The sequence below is a fragment of the Narcine bancroftii genome, chromosome 4, assembly GCF_036971445.1.
Source record: "Narcine bancroftii isolate sNarBan1 chromosome 4, sNarBan1.hap1, whole genome shotgun sequence".
Taxonomy (NCBI): Eukaryota; Metazoa; Chordata; class Chondrichthyes; order Torpediniformes; family Narcinidae; genus Narcine; species Narcine bancroftii.
In genome coordinates this window covers 266,302,240-266,321,520 of record NC_091472.1, presented here as the reverse complement: position 1 = coordinate 266,321,520, position 19,281 = coordinate 266,302,240, and the positions used below count along the sequence as shown (strand labels likewise).

Sequence of the window (19,281 nt, the reverse complement as noted above, 5' to 3'; positions counted from 1 at the left end):
CAGTGGGATTAGCGGTTGTTTTTGGCACAGACTAGAACGGCCAAATGGCCTGATTTCTGTGCTGTGGTGTTTTATAGTTTCATTTTCATGCATTGTCATTGGAGTATAAAAGGACAACTGAAAAATTGTCCACAGAAATCAGCCAGAAACTGTGAAATATCTGTGCATGTGAAGCAGTCCTGAACTTCCTGATTCTGATAGCAGGCATATGGGGACAGAAATCCCAATAGCTCAACATGTTCTATATCAATCCATCTACAATCTGAGCATTGCCTACATATTGGAGTCTGCAGATTATTCTTTGAGATTTTTAAATAGTGGCCTGAAAAACTGAACTGAAAAAGTTATTTTTATTAATTTTCCATTTTAAACCAAAGCATCATTTCAAAGGTCATTTTCAAATAAACTAAGGTGAGGGCTCAAATTTAAATAGAGATTTATGAAAAGAGATTAAGGCATATTAATGATAAAAGTATCCTAAAGTACCTTAACCTGTTACATTAGTAGGATATCTCAATGCAAATGCAGGAAAAATAGTTACATTGGACTTGAAATACTCACATCGCTCTGCAGGTCATAGGCCTTCTTTGCCTGAATCACGTCATTCTGGTCTGGGAGACAGGTCCACTGGTGCAAATAATGCCTGTAGTCAATGTCACTGACCAGGGTCTGGCATTTCTTGGCCAACAGGATGTCCAACATGTCGACTGGCATGTTGAACTTGGTCTTGGTTTTCTCGAAGTCCTTCTTGTACTCCCTGTCACTCTGAATCTTGGCCACGTGCATGGACCAGACCATTTTGGGATCATCCTGAAGGCTGCGACATCCAACGTGATGGCCAAGCTGCTTGCGGTAGGCTGTTTTATACTTGTACTACAGTATATAAAGATATCATGTTATTTGTAAATCTGAACAACTTAGAGACTAAAATAGGCAATAATTGCTTTCAACCTACATCGCTCGCAATGTCCCTGGAAGCTTTTGCAGCCTTGATGGAAATTGCATCATTTCTCAGATCATATCCTTCCTTCTTTAATCCTTCATAACCTTTTCTGTATAATTTCTATGAAACAAATAGACAAACATTTTCAAAAAATATATTTCTAATTGCTTAGCAATTCCCATTGCAAATTTTGGACTAATCAGAGACATTAGCCAATTGGAAATGCTGCACAGAAGATGATGGGATTTATTCTATAGCCACATTAATTATGGACATTTCCCCCTTTAAAAACTCTTGGACAATTCTTTGATCATTTATACTAAAATTTCCATCTTCAGTTTGGCATTCCTATATGCCTTGTCAATGGATTGTTACATTAGTATGGAATTCAGATTGAAAAATTTCTTGCTGTCATCTGCTGATAATTTGTGAATTTGAATTTAAAAAAAAAATAAAAGGTTAAAAAGTATTGCCTGAAGATTTTCATTCTCCACAGATGAAGACTTGGGAAAGAATTTATATTTAATTCACATTTGCTTTGATAATTTTGAAAGTAATAATAAATGATTGAAAATTGACCTTATAGGTTTCTTTCTAATCATTCAAGGCATAGAGAACTCCCCCAGCCCAACAACCACTGAAACACTCCCACCCTTCTTAGTCCCTTCATCCGACCTTTTGTGGCTGTACCTTTAATTGTCTTGGGTACATCACTGGCACACTCTCCCTAATTCTCTTATGTTAAAATGTATTTAGACACCTTTGCCAAAACCTTCCACTTCTCATAGTGCCAAAGTTTTGTCTGATTGCATACCCATCTTAGGACTATTTTGCATTGTTCAATGTACAAAGGAGAATCAGATCCATATATCAGCAGAACAACTCCATAGAGCACAACTGGGAAAAATAATTAACTAAAAGAATTTGGGCAGCAGAGAATTTAGTTAATGTCCCCCCCCCCCCCCCCCACCCCACACAAATAAAACCTAAGCAGAACACAAATTTGGCTCTGAATGGGCACTTACCTCACTAATGTTTATTGCATTCGCTTTGGCCAGTTGTATTTCAGGAGAGTCAGGCATGATATGAATCTTTGTCTTGTCCTTCTCCCAGGCTTCTGTGTAAAGCCTCTGATATAAAGTAAAAAAAAAGGAAATAAATGAATCAGTTTTGCTAACCATACATTAGGGATGGCCAGAAATGTCAGCCCATTGAAGGGACTGGGCCCAAAATGTTGGTCTCCTTTTAAATCCTATGTATGCTGCTTGACCTGTTGAGTTTTTCCAGCCCATTTTTGTATTGCATTGAACTCCAACACCTTTCGACTTTCTTATTTAAATGATAGCCTACAACATTCTGTGAGTACATAAAGCTTATGCTGAACCATCCCACCTCTCTGCAAGTAGTTTAACTGTAATGCTTCAAGACACAGCAATAACAACATTTTTTTTGGCTTTTATTTGAAAAATGAAAAGTTTAAAGAAGAATTACACACAAGAGGAATACAAAAGCTGAGCACCTGGTCCTACTGACTAACCCTAGATTAACCTATGATTTCAAATATTATCGTAAATTCAGGAATAAGTTGCCTGGAATTTCTTTGGTAGTCAGATATTAGTTTTCATTAGTCCATCGTTATGCTGACACTTGTATTGCAAAAAAAAAGAAAATTACTAAATTCAGTATCCATATTTGATATGGCAATTAAACTACAGTAATATAAAAGTAAGTTCCACTTCTAATAAAATATAGTATATCCATGCCGTCAATAATGCCAAGTGTTTGTGAAGGTTCTCTTCATCTTAACTATACCTTCACCTCCTGAAACTGACATGAAGGTTAGGCCTCAACTTCATTTTTATGGAGCTATTATAGATGCCAACTCTACTTCCAATTAGGAAGGTTGGAATAAGTCCATAACTTCCTCGCGGTTTGGTCAACATTCAGAGATGTTTATGACCCAAGCAAAGTCCCTCATTATTCTTCAAAGATAAGCAAATAAAAATACAGGCTGTTTTGAAAATGGTACCAAAGTTCCCTTTAACAACTGTTGATTAGACATTTAATGATAGTACAAATTGCATTTTACATAATTGAAACCTTGCATGTTGCAAGATCAGCTCTAAAATAATTATAGCTAAAGATATAGTGTCTCCACTGAAAAAAGGAACTTTGATACGCCTATCAATAAATAGCATTGGTAAAGGAAGTGGGAATGCAGTGCTTGAAGTATCGCAACATAGCATGAAAGTACAGCAAATAGGTTACTATTTGCCATGATGAAAGATATTGCTAACATAATTAATTTCACCCTAATGTCTGCTGTCCCTGAAATTGCGTCAGTTACATAAGGGAGCACATCAATGCTATTTAAGAACTAGTGGAAAGGAATTCATAAAGTTAGAACTTCTTAAAACAGAACAAGGCAAATTAATAATGCAATTTTCACAATTGATTCTTACTTATTGAAACTTGATACAGTTGGAATCCGTGGATAAGTTTGAAGTTAAAAACTTCATCCAAATTTGTTAATCATTTCAATTCTTTATCCAGAATACTGGTTTGAGAATATTACTAAGACTGAGCTCATTTTCTCTGGTGTGATGGGGGTTGAGGGGCAACGCGATAGAGTGAAATATTATATGAGAAAAAGATGGTCAGAATCTCTTTAAGACAAAAGAGTTTTAAAGATCAACTGAAGGGAATTCTTTTTTTTAAACCCCCATTAAACCCCCACACAGAGTGACTGATGTCTGGATTATTTTGCCAGAGGAGGTGGCATCCATTTTTGTTGAAGAGGCATTTAGACAGACACCGAAAAGACAAGGCAAAGAAGATACATCTATAGGCAATGGAATTATTCTGGGTGGCAAAGCAGTCAGCATGAGTGGGCTGAGGATCCTTTATCTGTGCTGTATGACCCTATGGCACCCGTTATGTTCAATTACTGGTAATGTTGAAGACAAAGATAAATAAATTGGTTTCTGAGACAATTGTGGAATGGACAGCAAATTAGATTAGATGGAGGATCAGTTAACTGAGTGAATGGCTCAAAGTGATGATGTGGCCTGATGGATGAGTTTACCAAGAGCTGTGAAGGTGGAGTCTCTGAATAAATTCAAGAGTGAGATTGACATATACTTGAACTGTAAAATGTAACTCACCAAACATTTTTTTTAGATATTTAGAAGTTAGACAATTTGTTCAATCGTAGATCCCTGGTTTTCTGTGAATTCCCAAGGCAAACATTCTTTTTTTTTCATAATTTTATTTAAAAGTTTTCCATACATGAAATAATATCCAAATACAAAATATAAGAATCAAATATAAATATAAAATCTATTAGATGATGCTATAAACCTTCCCCCGTCCCCCCAATCAACTAACCTGAAGAGAAAAAAAAGAGAAAGAAGGGGAAAAAAAGGAAATTAAATAAGTAAGAATCATAAAAGAAAGTGAGAAACTAAAATAGAAACCCGGTTGCCACAAGATCCCCCTTTACCACACGGAATTTATCATTTATAACTTTTAATACTTTCAAGGAGGTTAACAAAGTTTGAGGCTTAAGGAAAGGTCTATAAATTAATTCCCTCAATTCTTAAAGATGGGTGCCAAATTTTCAAAACTACATCATGCTTATTCCTCAAAGGAACACAGCTATGCATTTCTGCATTCCAATGTTCCAAACCCAAATGGATATCTGATTTCCACATCTCTGCTATACATTTTCTTCCTCCTGCTAAGACAATCTTTAAAAATTGTTTGTGATATGTAGAATATTACAGTTTTGGTCTTATCCCCTCAATATTATCTAATAAAAGTAACATTGGAGTTTGTGGAAATTTAATTCTGATAACCCATTCTAAAGAAAATGCCAAATTTGACCAAAATGGAGCAAGACCATGTGGAGTGTCAAAAGTGCCTACATCCTAACTGCATCTAAAACACTGATCAGATAAATCTGATTTTAATTTGTTGAACTTGTGGAGTAAGATATAATTGATGTAAAAAAATATATTGAACTAATCTCTATCCTGCATTTATAGTATTTGTCATACTGATCGGATATAACTCTGATCAATTTATTTCATCAATATTGATTATCCACTGAAAATGGAATAAGTTGGATTCACATCAAAGGGATATTAAACTGGACAGCACTCTTTGTTACAATTTCATCATTTACTTTATGCCAAATATTAATCAAATGCTTCAGCAAGGGTGTTTTCCTTTCTCCCATTTATATACAAAATCTTCCAATTTCTTCATTCCTATTTTATCAATTTCTTTTTTAATCCTTACTGGCTTTTCTTCCTCATCAAAGAAAGAAGTTAAAAATCTCAAATGAGCTGCCTAATGATAATTTTTAAAATATGGTAATCACAAACCTCCTAACTCAAATTTCAAAGTTAATTTATCTAAAGAAACTCCCGACATCTTACCCTTCCAAAGAACATTTCTAATATATTTATTTAATTCTTGAAAAAAAAACTTTTCTGGTATCATTATTGGCAATGTTTGAAATAAATATTTTTTTAAATTTTTCACACTGTGAACCATATCAATCAAAATACATACAAATATTTCCCTCTTAAATATACAGTGTCATTTTCTCCCCTTTTTTCCCTCCTACCTTCCCTCCCCACCCCCCTCCAAACACATTAAATGTTCAAAATATGCAGCACAATAAAACCATTACACAATGTCATCACACAATGAAAATAAACAAGAATGTTTGAAATAAATATTGAACCCTAGGAAATATATTCATTTTAACACAATTAACCCTACCCAAAAATGTAATTGGCAACATATTCCACTTATTCAAATCCGCACCAATTTTGTTAAGGTGCATAGTTCAGTTTGTATACATTCTCTAATTAATTATCCACCAGTATACCTAAATACTTTATCCCATTTGTCACCATATAAATTGAGTAACACGTTGACATTGAGTATAATCTCCTTTAGTAAGAGACATCATTTCACTTGTATCCCAGTTTACTTTATAACACAAAACCTTATCCTATTATTCCAATCTTAAATAGAGGTAAACATTCTTGATATGCAACTTTCTCATAATTTTTCAATATCTATTATTTATAATAATTTGCTTGATTTAAGTTAAAATCAAGATTCATTTGGAACAGGATTTGAATCTTTCATTTTCAGATGAGTGTGAGAATCCATTTGTAATCTGAAACATATTTTGGTGGGCTGCAAGACCAGCCTCATTCAAGGTCGATACACCTGGTATCACAACCAGGTATTACAGCAGCTTGCTGCAGTGCTGGAAAATTGGCAGATGAGTGTCAAAGCTCTACCTCCCCCCTCATCCCGCTGGCCATTAACAGCTTTTGTCCGGGAGGTGATGGTCAAGCTGGGTGGGGCACGTGATTGGCAGATGGTGGCAGACTTGGGCCTGAGGCTCTGCTTCCCAAATTAAATCATGGAAACAAATCTCAGACCAGACTTCATGGTGTGGTTGGCCTCACTCAATCTTGTTCACATCATTGAGCTCACAGTGCCCTAGGAGGATGCAGTGGAGGAGGCCAATGAATACAAGAAAATGAGATACATTAATGTGCAGCAACATGGCTGGAAGACAAGGGTCCAACCAGTTGAAGTAGGCTGCAGAGGATTTGTAGTCACATCGACATCAAGGCAATTTTGGGAGTTAGGAGTGTGAGGAAAGATACACTGACAAGCAGTCAAAGATCTCTCCAGAGCTGTTAATATAAAAGGATAGTCAATAGCCCTGGAAAAGGAGAAAGGATTCCATCTGAGATCTCAACTGAGTGAATAGCATCTAGGTGGTGAGCCTGGGATGCTGGGATTTACTACCGAACCCTCTGGAGGTGTCATGGGTCTGTCAGTGAAACACTGAGGAAGGAGGGTGCCCACTTGATAACCCAGAAGATGCCACCACTCACTTGGCTACCCCACAGAGTCTAGGCTGCAAGTCTCAGGAGTACAATGAGGAATATTAACATCTAGACCTACATAACATACATACCTCTGTTTCTGCATGACACTGTTGGTTGCATTATAAAGTGGTCCATAGAGAACATAAGTCTAAAGTCTAATTTTTATTCAGATATAAATCCTCTATGTGATAAATGTAACATGCCTCTTTGGTCCACATGTTCTGAACCTATCCTAGTTTAGAAAAACTTTGGAAAGATATCTTTGAAACACTATCAGTGATTCTCAAGTTTAAATTAGAACCTTGCCCTTTAATTGATCTCTTTGGATTATTTAAAGATTATGATGTTTTAATGACTCCAACTCAAAACCAAACTTCATCTTTGACATCATTGTTAGCCATTTTGTGCAATTATACTTAAATGGAAAGACAACACTCTACCTGCACATACACAATAGTTAAATGATAAATCTTGTTTAAGTTTAGAAAAATAAAATATGCCATTAAAGAATCAAATATTAACTTCCAAAAGATGTGGGGCCCACTTAGGGTTGTTCTGAAGCTTTGGTGCTGTGCTGTCCATCTCCAGATTGTTGTCACTTGATTCCTACGTGTTAGTTTTTAATCTTGCTGAGTGGTAGAGGTTCTGAATTATAAGGGTTTTTGGGTTTTTTTTTTCTTCTTTGGAATTTTACAATACAATACATCACTGTACTATTCAATTGTGCATAATGTAAACATCAATAAAAATATTTTAAAAAGAAAGACATGAACCTTGAGAGGAGTGAAGAGAAAACAGGAAAATGACCTTGAGACCTAATTGGATCAACCATAATCTGATGAAATGGCAGAGGAACCAATTGGCTACTCCAGCTCTTATTTCTTCCACTTTTATGTACTTTTACTTATATTTTGTATGTTCTGGGTTACTTAGCTCAAAAATTCTGGGGGGGAAAAATCAGATTAAAATAGACTTGCCTTATTCAATGTAAGTGCATTATTTTTTGCCAGGGTCATATCCATGGAGTCAGACGAGCTGGTGAACTTAAACATTGATGGGTGCTGACGGTAGTTGCTCTCACTTAAGATCTCGCCAGCTTTTTTGACCTTTTCCACATCGAGTGATTCGAGAGGAGTCCATCCAATACCCTTTAGCCACTGAAGGTCTGCTTTGTACACAATCTGGAAGATGATGAAAAATCACTTTACAACTGTGCAAAAGGGCAGAGCTTTTACTCATATTTCTCCAATTCTCCTGGAATAGGTGTTCACCTGTCACTAACAATGACAGAACGTTCTTTCACCACTCTTCAGAGAGTACAACTGAACCCCTCCACCTGATATTAGTTCCACTAAGACATGGCATGTTTCCTGCTGTGTGAGTGATGTGTGATTATAGGAGACACTTGAACTAAGTCTGGCCTTCATTGAGTTTTCTGTTAACTGCCTTGGGCAAATACTGGATTCACCAGCAAAACCAGAAGACCTTTGGCAGCCAAGATCAAGGAGACATTTAGGATGTGCTGCTGTGCACAGGGGAAAATTCAAATATCATTATTCTCAGGTAAAGATCCTGGCTGGACAGTGCATTCTTGTCCTCTGAAGTTTAACCAACATCAGAAAGTTATCAAATTCAAATATTATATCCTGAGAAGTTTGAAGGTTTATGGGGCAGGGTTGTCTTTAATCATTGAAATCCAGAATATGAGTCAAACCTATAATATTTCTCAAAAAATCTGTTGAGGTCGATTGAATTGAAAAGTTCAAAATCAGAATTGATGTTTTTGTTGTTTACAAGTCTGTTGATGTTAGTTGAACTAAAATATGTTGCTGTTGTTAAGCAGAAAAACAGGGCTAAATGGTGTCTTCTTGTTCAGAACTTAACTCTAAGACAAGCTATTGAAACAAAATTGGGAATTCATCCTTTTTCAGGTTTTGAAAGCTTTCTAGATCAAAATCTTGCACTTTGGCTTCAAAATGTATTGCGGCAAGCATCATGGCGTTTTTATTCCTCTGCTTGTGGCAATATGTAATGGCTTTATTGTTCATGTGTATTATATTGTTGATGTTATACTTACGTCACTCTGCAAATCGTAGGCTTTTTGTGCATGTATCACGTCATTCTGGTCTGGGAGACATGTCCACTGATGTAAATAATGTCTGTAGTCAATGTCACTGACCAGAGTTTGGCATTTCTTGGCCAACAAGATATCCAGCATGTCAACTGGCATGTTGAATTTGGTCTTGGTTTTCTCAAAATTCTTCTTGTACTCCCTGTCACTCTGCATCTTGGCCAAGTGCATGGACCAGACCAGCTTAGGATCATCTTGAATGTTGCGGAAACCTACGTAATGGCCGAGCTGCTTACGGTAACCTGTTTTGTACTTATACTGCAAAAGAGAATATAAAGGAGAAATGTAAGGTTGTGGCTTTGGTCAGACCACACTTGGAGAATTGTGGGCAGTTTTGGACACTTTATTGAGGGACGATGTGTTGGCATTGGAAAGGACCAAGTGGAGCATCATTGGAATGATCCCCAGAATGAAAATGTTATATGAGGAGCATTTGATGTCTCTGGAACTGTACTCACTGGATTCACTTGTTGAATACTGAAAGGATGTGAAGAGGTTGTTTCCTGTGACTGGAGGACACAGCCTCAGAATGCAAAACCATCCTTTTAGAACAGAGGTGAAGAGGGGTTTCTTTACCCAGAGGGTGGTGAACCTGTGGAATTCATTGCTGCAGATGGCTGTGGAGGCCAAGTCTTTGGGTATATTTAAAAGAGAGTTCTTTATTAAGGAGGGAATCAAGGGTTTCAGGAAAATGGCAGGAGAATGGAGACAAAAGGATACTAAATCAGCTATGAAATGCCAGGACAAACTTGATGGGCTGAATTACCTCCTATGTCCAATGGTCTTATGTTCTAAAATTGTTCCAAACCATCAGTGGTATATCCCAAGGTACAATAAACATCTAATTTCAGTTTTGATAACAGTAGTGTTTCTCTTAAATATGCACAGATGACATATATATGTTAATTAGGGAAAATTTAACTTGTGGTCACTCAGAAAGAACCCATACATTGAATGCTTTGAAGTTAAAGCGCTCATTGACCAAGATGATAAGTGAAGGGGAAAAGTTAGGGAGGAAGGGAACAACAACAACAATCCCAGCCAAGAGAATAATTTTAGGGATGTTTTTGAAATTTGTTGCAATAACATCAAAATTACACAAAGATTGAGAGGTTAACTAAATAAATTTGTTTCAGATAGAATTAAAGTAGTAATACTGATATTTGAAACCTAGTTGAAAAATTGTCATCACAAAGAATACATCTTGAGATAATAGAGGAATATTGTACATTGTGGTAATTCATGAATAACTAATTTTGATGCTATAAATTTTCTGGGCTTGTGTTAAGTAGCAGTCTTCAATAAGGTGAGAGGTGGGAGAGGCAGAAGGTAGCTACTTTTCCACAGAATCAATGAAACAAAAAAAAGACAAATTTCTTTAAGTATAAATATAATTCTGCTCTCCTTTAATTTATACTTCAAATTGCTCCCTGGGCATCATTGTTGGAAAGCTGGGAGGTGGAGGATATTTCATATCTCAAAGTTGCCGGGGCTTGCCATTCAAAAGCCCTCGTTAAAAATATTGGACAAGGTGTCCTATTAAGTCAATAATAGCATGAATCAATCAGAGAAGGGAAAGTCATTAATAACTGTTGCCACACATCTGGATTATCAAACTTAGATTCTTAATTTTTTTTTTGTTTTTGTTTGTTAAACGTATTTCTAATTGGTCAGAAGTTGATGTGGCACAAATAACAGAATCAAATCACATACCTTGTTCATTAATAATGGATTATTCTCTGTATTGCTCAGTGAATCAATGGGGATAAGTTGGAAAAGAGTGATGTGATTGATAATTACACATTTCATCGTAAACAGCCAGAGATGATTTACTTTTCCATTGTATTAAATTCCACCAGAAAGGTGAACATTAGGAGAAAGTAAGAAGAAACCTTTCCAGCCGAGAAATAATAGGTACCGGAGAATTGGGATTCAGGGAAAACTGAAAGTAACAGTAGAAATAAGATCAAGAATTACAGAGGCAATAAAGAGAATAAGGGATTTAGTATGAGGAGAGATAGGGAACATCAATAAATTGTTATGTCTATTCTCAGGGTAGGGGTGTCTAAAACTAGGTAGCATAGATTTAAAATGAGAGATGAAATGTATAAAAGGAACCAGAGCAACTTCTTTTTTTTCCCCAGACAGAGGGTGGTAAGTATGTGTAGTGAGCTGCCAATGGAAGGTGTAGAAGTGGGTAAAATTATACCATTTAAAGATATTTGGTCAGAAAGAAGTTTGAAGAGATATGGGCCAAATGCAGGAAAAAAGAATTGTCTGAAGTAAACAACTTGATCAGCATGGGACAAGAAAGGTCTGGGGCTTGTTACCATTCTGTAAAACTCTATTGACTATAACTGGGTACTTGTTGAAGAGGAGTTACTTTGTTAAATATAATCCATTTCTATTTAAGCGATATTCTTTTGCAAGAACTGAGCCAAGAAAATTCAGGCATATTAAAATTACACAATTAATAAAAACAATTCAAATAGATAGAAAGTTGATTTATTTTACTTACATCACTTGCAATATTTGTAGAATTTTTAGCAGCCTTTATTGATATTGCATCAGGTCGAAGGTCGTAACCTTTCTTCTTGGATTCTTCCCAGTCAAACTTGTACTTGTTCTGCAAAGGTAAGATGCTTACTAACAATCATGCAGGATTTGAATTTGAACTTTCATTAAATAATTATCATTTTTAAATATCTCTTACATTACTGAACATAAGTGAGTTGACTTTTGCTTGTACAATGTCTGGAGAATCTGCAGTTACATGGTTCTTAATTTTGTCTTTCTCCCAGGCCTCTGTGTACAGATTCTGTAAAATAAAGGCAACTCTCAGATCATTTAAAAATAACTAGTAAAGGTCTGAAAAGGCAGATTGGAGTTAGCATTTAGACGTTTATAGCGCTGCAGAATGTGCCATCTGATTAATACCCAACAAAAACTTAATTATGTGTGCAACTGATACATTATGAAGCATTACATCTACAGTTTAACCAGTGAGTATTTAAAGAATATATATTTTCAAATTTCTCCCAAGTGACTTGGTCTCAGCCCAAGTAAAAACATAATGTTGGAGAAGCGCTGCTAGTCAAACAGTGTACCTTATGTAGTAAAGATAAAGATACATAACCAATGTTTCAGGCTTGAACCTGAGGTGCCCTTGCTGAAGGGCACAAGCCCAAACATTGGTTATGTATATTTATCCTACTATATAAAAGTACGCTGTTTGATCAGGTGAATTTCTCCAGCATTGTGTTTTTACTTCAACCATGATGTCTGCAGACTTCTGTGTTTTACTTCTGGTCTCATCCAAAGTAGTGTTTTTTTAAAAAAAATATTTGATCAACTTCAGTGGACTGTAGAAAATAAAAAGATCAAAATTTCCACTCCTGATCACCATCAAGTAAACTGTACCAAACTATGAGATGAATACCAGATTTAGATTGTCTGAAAGGGCTAATTCTACTCACCCACCACCAGTCATTTGCATTATAAAACCTTATCCCACATTGATTAAGCTCAAGCTGCAAATAATAGGTGCTTAGGTGAGATACAACTCAGATAAACTCTGGGAAAAGCATCTCCAAACTAAAATATTCCTTTTCCAATTATATACCTTCTTCATTGCCTCTGTGTTCGTCATTGCCAAGACCATGTCAACAGAGTCAAGCAAACTTGTGAACTTGAAGTTATTTGGATGCTGTCGATAATTCTTCTCACTTGCAATCTCCGTTGCTTTCTTAGCCTTCTCAACGTCCAATGAACCAATGGGACTCCAGCCAGCTCCCTTCAGCCATTGAAGGTCCATCTTATAATTTTTCTAGATAATCAAAAACAACATCTGAATCTTTAGATTTTTGTGCACGCACCATAAAATTAAGCAAGACCTGGATACTTACATCACTGGACCATGACTATCTTTAATGATTAATTGGATTGTAGTACCTTACTTATCAATTACAATACAGATAGTATAGAGACTGACCATACACTAGAAAATGCATTGAAGCCATACAATGCAGTGTTTACATCTAAAAATAGCTATGCGCTGCTTAACGTGTGTTTGGGTAATGACCAACTGAATATATGTCCATTGCCCCATAAGTATTCAGTTACCGTGAGTCAGCCTATATGATTTATATGATAGTTTATGTGAATGTCTGCACCGTGATGCTGCTGCAAGACAACTAATTTCATGACTTGTTCACGTCAATAAATTCTGATTCTGAAGTCTGCAGCAATTTAGAAAAAGCAATCACGAGCTCTAGGAAATTGTATGCTGTACACCCAAACTGATCCAACTGCCCCAAATAATCCCACTGCCCCTCGCTCTCCCCACAGCCCCAAGTCGGTCCCCACGCTGATACCACTCTCTCTCTCTTCAGCCCCTTGTCGATCCTTACACTGATTCCTACTTACAAATACACTACAGTATCCCATATAGCTTTGCTGAGTATATAATACAGTGTTTGCATAATGTTCACATCGCATAACGTCAAATTTCACAGAATATATCATGGACGTTAAGCGGCGCATATCTGTATTTTCAGTCCACCTTTGAAATGTGGCTGTTATAGTAACTAATGTAAAAGTGAATGTGAAATAAATATGCATGTACTGGAGATTTATTGACCATGCAAAGAGAAGCCTTTACCAAGAGCATTTGATTCAAATCATTCATTCCGGGAATTATTTTTGTGGATCTTCTCAGAACCCTGTCCAATGCTAGCACATCCGTTTTTAAATAAGAAGCCCAAAACTGTACTCCGTACTCCAAGTGCAGCCTCGCCACTGCCATATAAACATTCAACATCCCATCCATATATTATTCCTGTAGATACAAATGGCAACATTGCATTTGCCTTCTTCACCACCAACTCAACATGGAGGTTAAAATCTTGGGTACTCTGCATGAGGATTTCCAAAGTCCCTTTGCACTTCTGAATTTTGAATGATCACCCCATCCAATTAATAGTTTTCCCTTTTTATTCCTTCTACCAAAGCACATGACTGTATACTGTCCAACATTGTATTTCATTTGCCCATTCTCCTAATCTAAGTCTCTCTGCAGCTTTTCCATTTCCTCCTCACTACCTGCCTCTCTACCTATCTTTGTATCATCTGCAAATTTAGCCATAATTCCATTTATTCTGCAATCCAAATAATTAACATATAATGTAAAAAGTGGCTACTGGTTATCAATGGTGTGGATCGTCACTGGTAACTGATAACCAACCAGAATAGGATCCCCTTTTTTCCACCCCACCATTTGTTTTCTTCTGATCAGCCAATACTTTACCAATGAAAGAATCTTTTCTGTGATTCCATGGGGTCTCATTTTGTGAAGCAGCCTCATGTGCAGCACCTTGTCAAAATCCTTTTGAAAGTCCAAATATATAATATTCACTGTCTAGCCTGCTTGTGGTTTCCTTCAAAAATTGCAGTAGGATTGTCAGACAAGATTTTCCCTTCATGAAACCATGCTTACTTTGGCCTATCTTGTGAAGCACCTTCATGACCTCATCCTAGACAATGGACTCTAACAACTTCTCAACCACTGATGTTAGGCGAACATATTTATAATTTCATTTCTTCTGCCCCTCTCTCTTCTTAAATAGCAGAGTGACCTTTGCAATTTTCCATTTGTTAGAACCATGTCAGAATCTATTGATTCTTGGAAGATCATTAATAATGCCTCCACAATCTCTACAAATACTTCTTTCAGAACCCAAAAGTGCATTCCATCTGGTATGGGAGATTTATCTACCTTAGCTTCCCAAGCATATTCTATTTGGTGATCGTGACTGCATTCACTTCTCTTCCCTAACACCCTTGAAAGTCCAAAATACGGTTAATCTATTCCACATTGAAGACTAATACAAAATACTCATTTAATTTCTCTGCCATCTCATCTCTGATAATTCCTCTGCCATCATTTTCATTTTGTATCATTTGCTAGTCTCCATACACAGTTCATCTTCTCCTTCCTAATGACCTTTTTAGTTGCCTTCTGCAAGCTTTTACAAACTTCCCAGTCCTCTATCTTCCAATTAACTTTTGATGCCATGTGTACCCTTGCTTTTGCCTTTACTTTGGCTTTGACTTCTTTATTTAGCCACAGTTGTGTCATTTTTGCCATTCAAATATTCCTTCTTTTTTTGGAATCTACCTCTCCTGCACCTTCCTTATTTCTTGCAGAAACTCCACCCATTACTGCTCTGCCATCCTCCCTGCTAGTGTGCCTTTTCAAATAACTTTGTCAGTTCCTCTCTCATACCTCTGTATTCTTCTTTGTCCCACTGGGATACTGACACCTCTGATTTTAGTTTCTCTCTCTCAAACTTCAGGGTGATCACTGCCTTCTAAGGGTTCTCTTTCCTTTATCTATCATCAATTCTGGGTCATTACCCTATACCTAATCCAGAATTGTCACTCAGCCACAAACTGTTTAAAGAAGCCATCATGTAGACATTCTACAAATTCTCTCTCTTGAGATCTAGTTCTAACCTGGTTTTCACAATCTACTTACATGTTAAAATCTATATGACTACCACAACGTTGTCCTTCTGACACGCCTTTTCCATTGCTGTCCACATCCTGGCCATTGTTTGGAGGTCTACATATAACTGCCAACAGTATTTTATTTTTATTTTAGATAGCACGGTAACAGGCCATTTTGGTCCACGAGTTTGTGCTGCTCAAATTACACGCAAATAATCTACAAATGGTGGAAGGAAACCGGAACCCCTGGGGAAAACCCACGCAGCTAAGGGGAGAATGTACAAACTCTTTATCGATAGCACAGAATTCGAACACTGGTTCTCCTGATCGCCGACACCACAAAGGCAGTATGCTAACCACTAGGCAAACCGTGCCACCCCATCTTTTGCCCCTTGCCATTTATTAATTCAACCCACAATATTAAGCATGCCATACATCTTGTTTGCCCTCTCATATCTTTGCCTGGTCAGAAAAGGGAAAAGGTTGAATTCTCAATAAAACCATAGAAATCCAAAGCCTATACTGTTAATGAATAGAATGAGTTGACATAAAGGGAATGAAACTATAATTAAAAAACAGATTTTCCAAAAGCAGAAATACTCTTACATCACTCTGTATTTCCATCATCTTTCTGGAACGTTCTAGGTCCATTGCATCAGGTAAGTATGTAAAATGGTGGAATCGGTGCCTATAATTGGCATTAGTGGCCACTTGCTGGGACTTTTTGGCAGCTGAAATACTCATCATGTCCAATGGTACGTGATATTTGGTCTTGCTCATCTCATAATTCTTTTTGTATTCACGATCAGACTGTAACTTGGCCACGTGCATGGAATGAACCAGCTTAGGATCATCCTGCAGGTTACGGAAACCAACGTGCTTTCCTCTCGCCATTTCATAAGCATGTTTATACTTGTACTGCAAGAAAATAACGGTGAAAAATGAACCAAGAATCAGTTAAAAGAACATCCAAATTACCACTAAAAATCCATGTGCAGAATTATGAAGGACAGCATCTATGAAATTATTTTCCATTTCATTTCAACATGAAACTAATTTCTTCCCTTCTACTGCACTTCAAAGATACAGCAAGTTAGCAGCTGTAAAATAGTAAAGAAGTCGTCAGTTGAATGGAAGGTATTGCAAGCTCTGTGATTTGTGTCCTCTCTGCTTTGAATGTTCATAACATTAAAATATTTATTGGAAACACTTTTTCCAAAATGTATGAGTCACACAGTCAGGTTTATCTCCTTGACTGGCGAAGCATGTGGGTACTGCATCAACTTTACGACCAACAACTACTTTTGCGCTAAAGCGCAATGCCAATCTAATTACAGAACCCTCACAAATATTAAGCTGGGTCAAGCATTCTGGAGTAAAGTTCAGCCATAACCCTTAATCTTGGCTAACTTGGTTGATCTTAACCAGTGGCAGATCCATTTGTCCTTGTGCATTGGTTTTAGGATGCACAAGGTTCCTGTAAATGGAAGTATTGAGTGAGTGATTCAACTCAATTCATTGCTCTGATTGACCTTTGTACCTTCAGTGCAATCTTTTACTGTGTTTTGTTCTCAACATTCTGCACCGGTAACTAGAAGGATAAGGATGTAGGAGCAGAAAATATTAATTCAGCCCATCAAGTCTACACTGCCACGTTGACATGGCTGAAGTATATTTCCTCTCAACCCAATTATCTGTCTTCTCCCCGTAACCCAAGACAATTTAGTAATCAAGAATGTATGAACCTTTCTATTAAATATATACAAGGAACTGGCCCCCCACAGCCATCTGTGGCTATAATTTCCATAGATTCGCCACCCTCTGGCTGAAGAAATTTCTCCTTTTATTCTGAAGTCTGTGGTCCTAATCTCTCCCACGACTGGAAATATCCTGTCCACATTCACTCTTCCTGCAATATTATATGGTAGTTTTCAATTATTCATGCCCCCCACCCACCACCATCTAAACCAGTGAGTATAAGAGCTCCTTATACATTAACATTCCCATTCCTGGGATGATTCTCGTAAATGCCCACTGGTCCCGCTCTGATGCCAGTCATCATTCCTCAGATATGGATCTGAAAGCTGTTCATACTACTCCAGATATGGTAGACCGATGACTCACAAAACCTCAGCATTATATTCTTGGTTGTATAAACTAACCCTTTCAAAATGAATGCTAACATTGCATTTGCCTTTCTTACTACCAATTCAAATTGAACATTAACTGTTACACTGATATCTCATTGGCGGAGACCTCACCGTGACGTCTCCAGCAGTTGCTGCAACGTCTCCGCAACATCTCCTTGGTCTCCAGCAGATCGCGGAGACACCGCGGAGATGTCTCCCCAGTCGAGGACAAAATTAGTTTCCGTGACGTCGCCACAACTGATGGACACATTGCGGAGACCTGCTGGAGACTAGAAAACGTCTCAAAAAAAAAAAAAATCGAGTATGTTTGAATTTCCCGTGACTCTCCAGAAGCCCAGCTCGTCTCCGCAATTAGCAAAATCTTGAGTCGCCACCAGATCGCCACCTAGTCTCCAGGCCAATGAGATAGGCCCTTTAGGGAATTCTGCAATAGGTCCCAAACATCCCTTTGGACTCCATTTTCTGAATACTATCCCCGATTGGAAAATAGTTCACACATTCATTTCTTTCACCAAAATGCATGATCATACATAACCCTGCACTGAATTCCATCTGCCATTTCTTTGCCCATTTTCCCATCCTGCCCAAGAGATTCTACAGACTCACTGCTTCCTTAACACAACCTGTCTCTCCACCTGTTTTGTTTCCTAAGCAAACTTGTGACAAACAAAAAATACCACTAAGAGCAGAGACAATGCCCCCCCCCCCCCCCAACCAAGACACTACCACAAAGATGGCCATAAAAACCATCAATTCCATCATCAGAATCATTAACATATAACATGAAAAGTGGTGGACCCAACACCAATCCCCTTTGGTACATCACCGAAGACTCTCAAAGACTTCTAGAGATGTACCGTGGAGAGCATTCTGGCTGGTTACATCATTGTCTGGTATGAAGGCACCAGGACAAGAATAAACTGCAGAGGGTTGTTCACTTGGCCTGCAGCATCACAGGCACCAGATCACTACATCGGGGACATCTACACGAGGCTGCATCTTAAAAAAAAAAAGCAACCTATATCCTCAAAGACCCCTTCACCTCTCAGACAATACCCTCTTCACTCTGCTACCATTGGGAAGAGATACAGGAGCCTAAAGACAAGCACTCAGCAGCACAGGAATAGCTTCTTCTCCACTGCCATCAGGTTACTGAATGATCAATAAACCAAAGACACTCCCTTACTTTTCATGTGTTTCTATTTTAATTTTTAAAAACATATTAGTGTTGAAAGATGGTTCATAACTGTGATGCTACCGCAAAACACCGAATTTCGTGGCTTGTTCTTGACAATAAATTTTGATTTTGTACACTAGTAGTAATCAGCTGCCATCAAGAAAAAAAAGCCTCTTTGTTCTCATTCTTTGCCTTCTGCCTACCCCTGCTCATACCTTTCCTGTAATAAAGGACTTCTATATTGTTTAGCAGCCTCATGCAGCACTTGTCAAAGGACTTCTCAAAATCGAAGTAAACCACTGACTCTCCTTTGTCCATCTTGCTTGCTATTTCCTCAAAGAATTTCAACAGATTTATCAGGCAAGATCTTCCCTGAAGGAAACAAAGCTGACCAGCCTAATTTTATAATGTGCTTCCAAGCACCCCAAAGCCTCATCCTTAATAAT

General features: G+C 37.4%; 1 protein-coding gene across 19 annotated transcripts in view; it reads right to left on the bottom strand.

The window, feature by feature from the left end:
* The window catches only part of neb (nebulin), a 324,022-nt gene that overhangs the window by 199,686 nt on the left and 105,055 nt on the right, over window positions 1-19,281 (bottom strand). For all 19 annotated transcript variants that reach the window (XM_069934922.1, XM_069934926.1, XM_069934925.1 and 16 more), the window contains 9 exons: window positions 16,115-16,426; window positions 12,624-12,827; window positions 11,715-11,819; window positions 11,520-11,627; window positions 8,948-9,259; window positions 7,848-8,051; window positions 1,969-2,073; window positions 956-1,063; window positions 562-873 (listed from right to left, as the gene is read on the bottom strand). In XM_069934922.1, coding sequence (XP_069791023.1) covers window positions 562-873; window positions 956-1,063; window positions 1,969-2,073; window positions 7,848-8,051; window positions 8,948-9,259; window positions 11,520-11,627; window positions 11,715-11,819; window positions 12,624-12,827; window positions 16,115-16,426 — 1,770 coding nt within the window. The remainder of the gene's footprint in view (window positions 1-561; window positions 874-955; window positions 1,064-1,968; window positions 2,074-7,847; window positions 8,052-8,947; window positions 9,260-11,519; window positions 11,628-11,714; window positions 11,820-12,623; window positions 12,828-16,114; window positions 16,427-19,281) is intronic.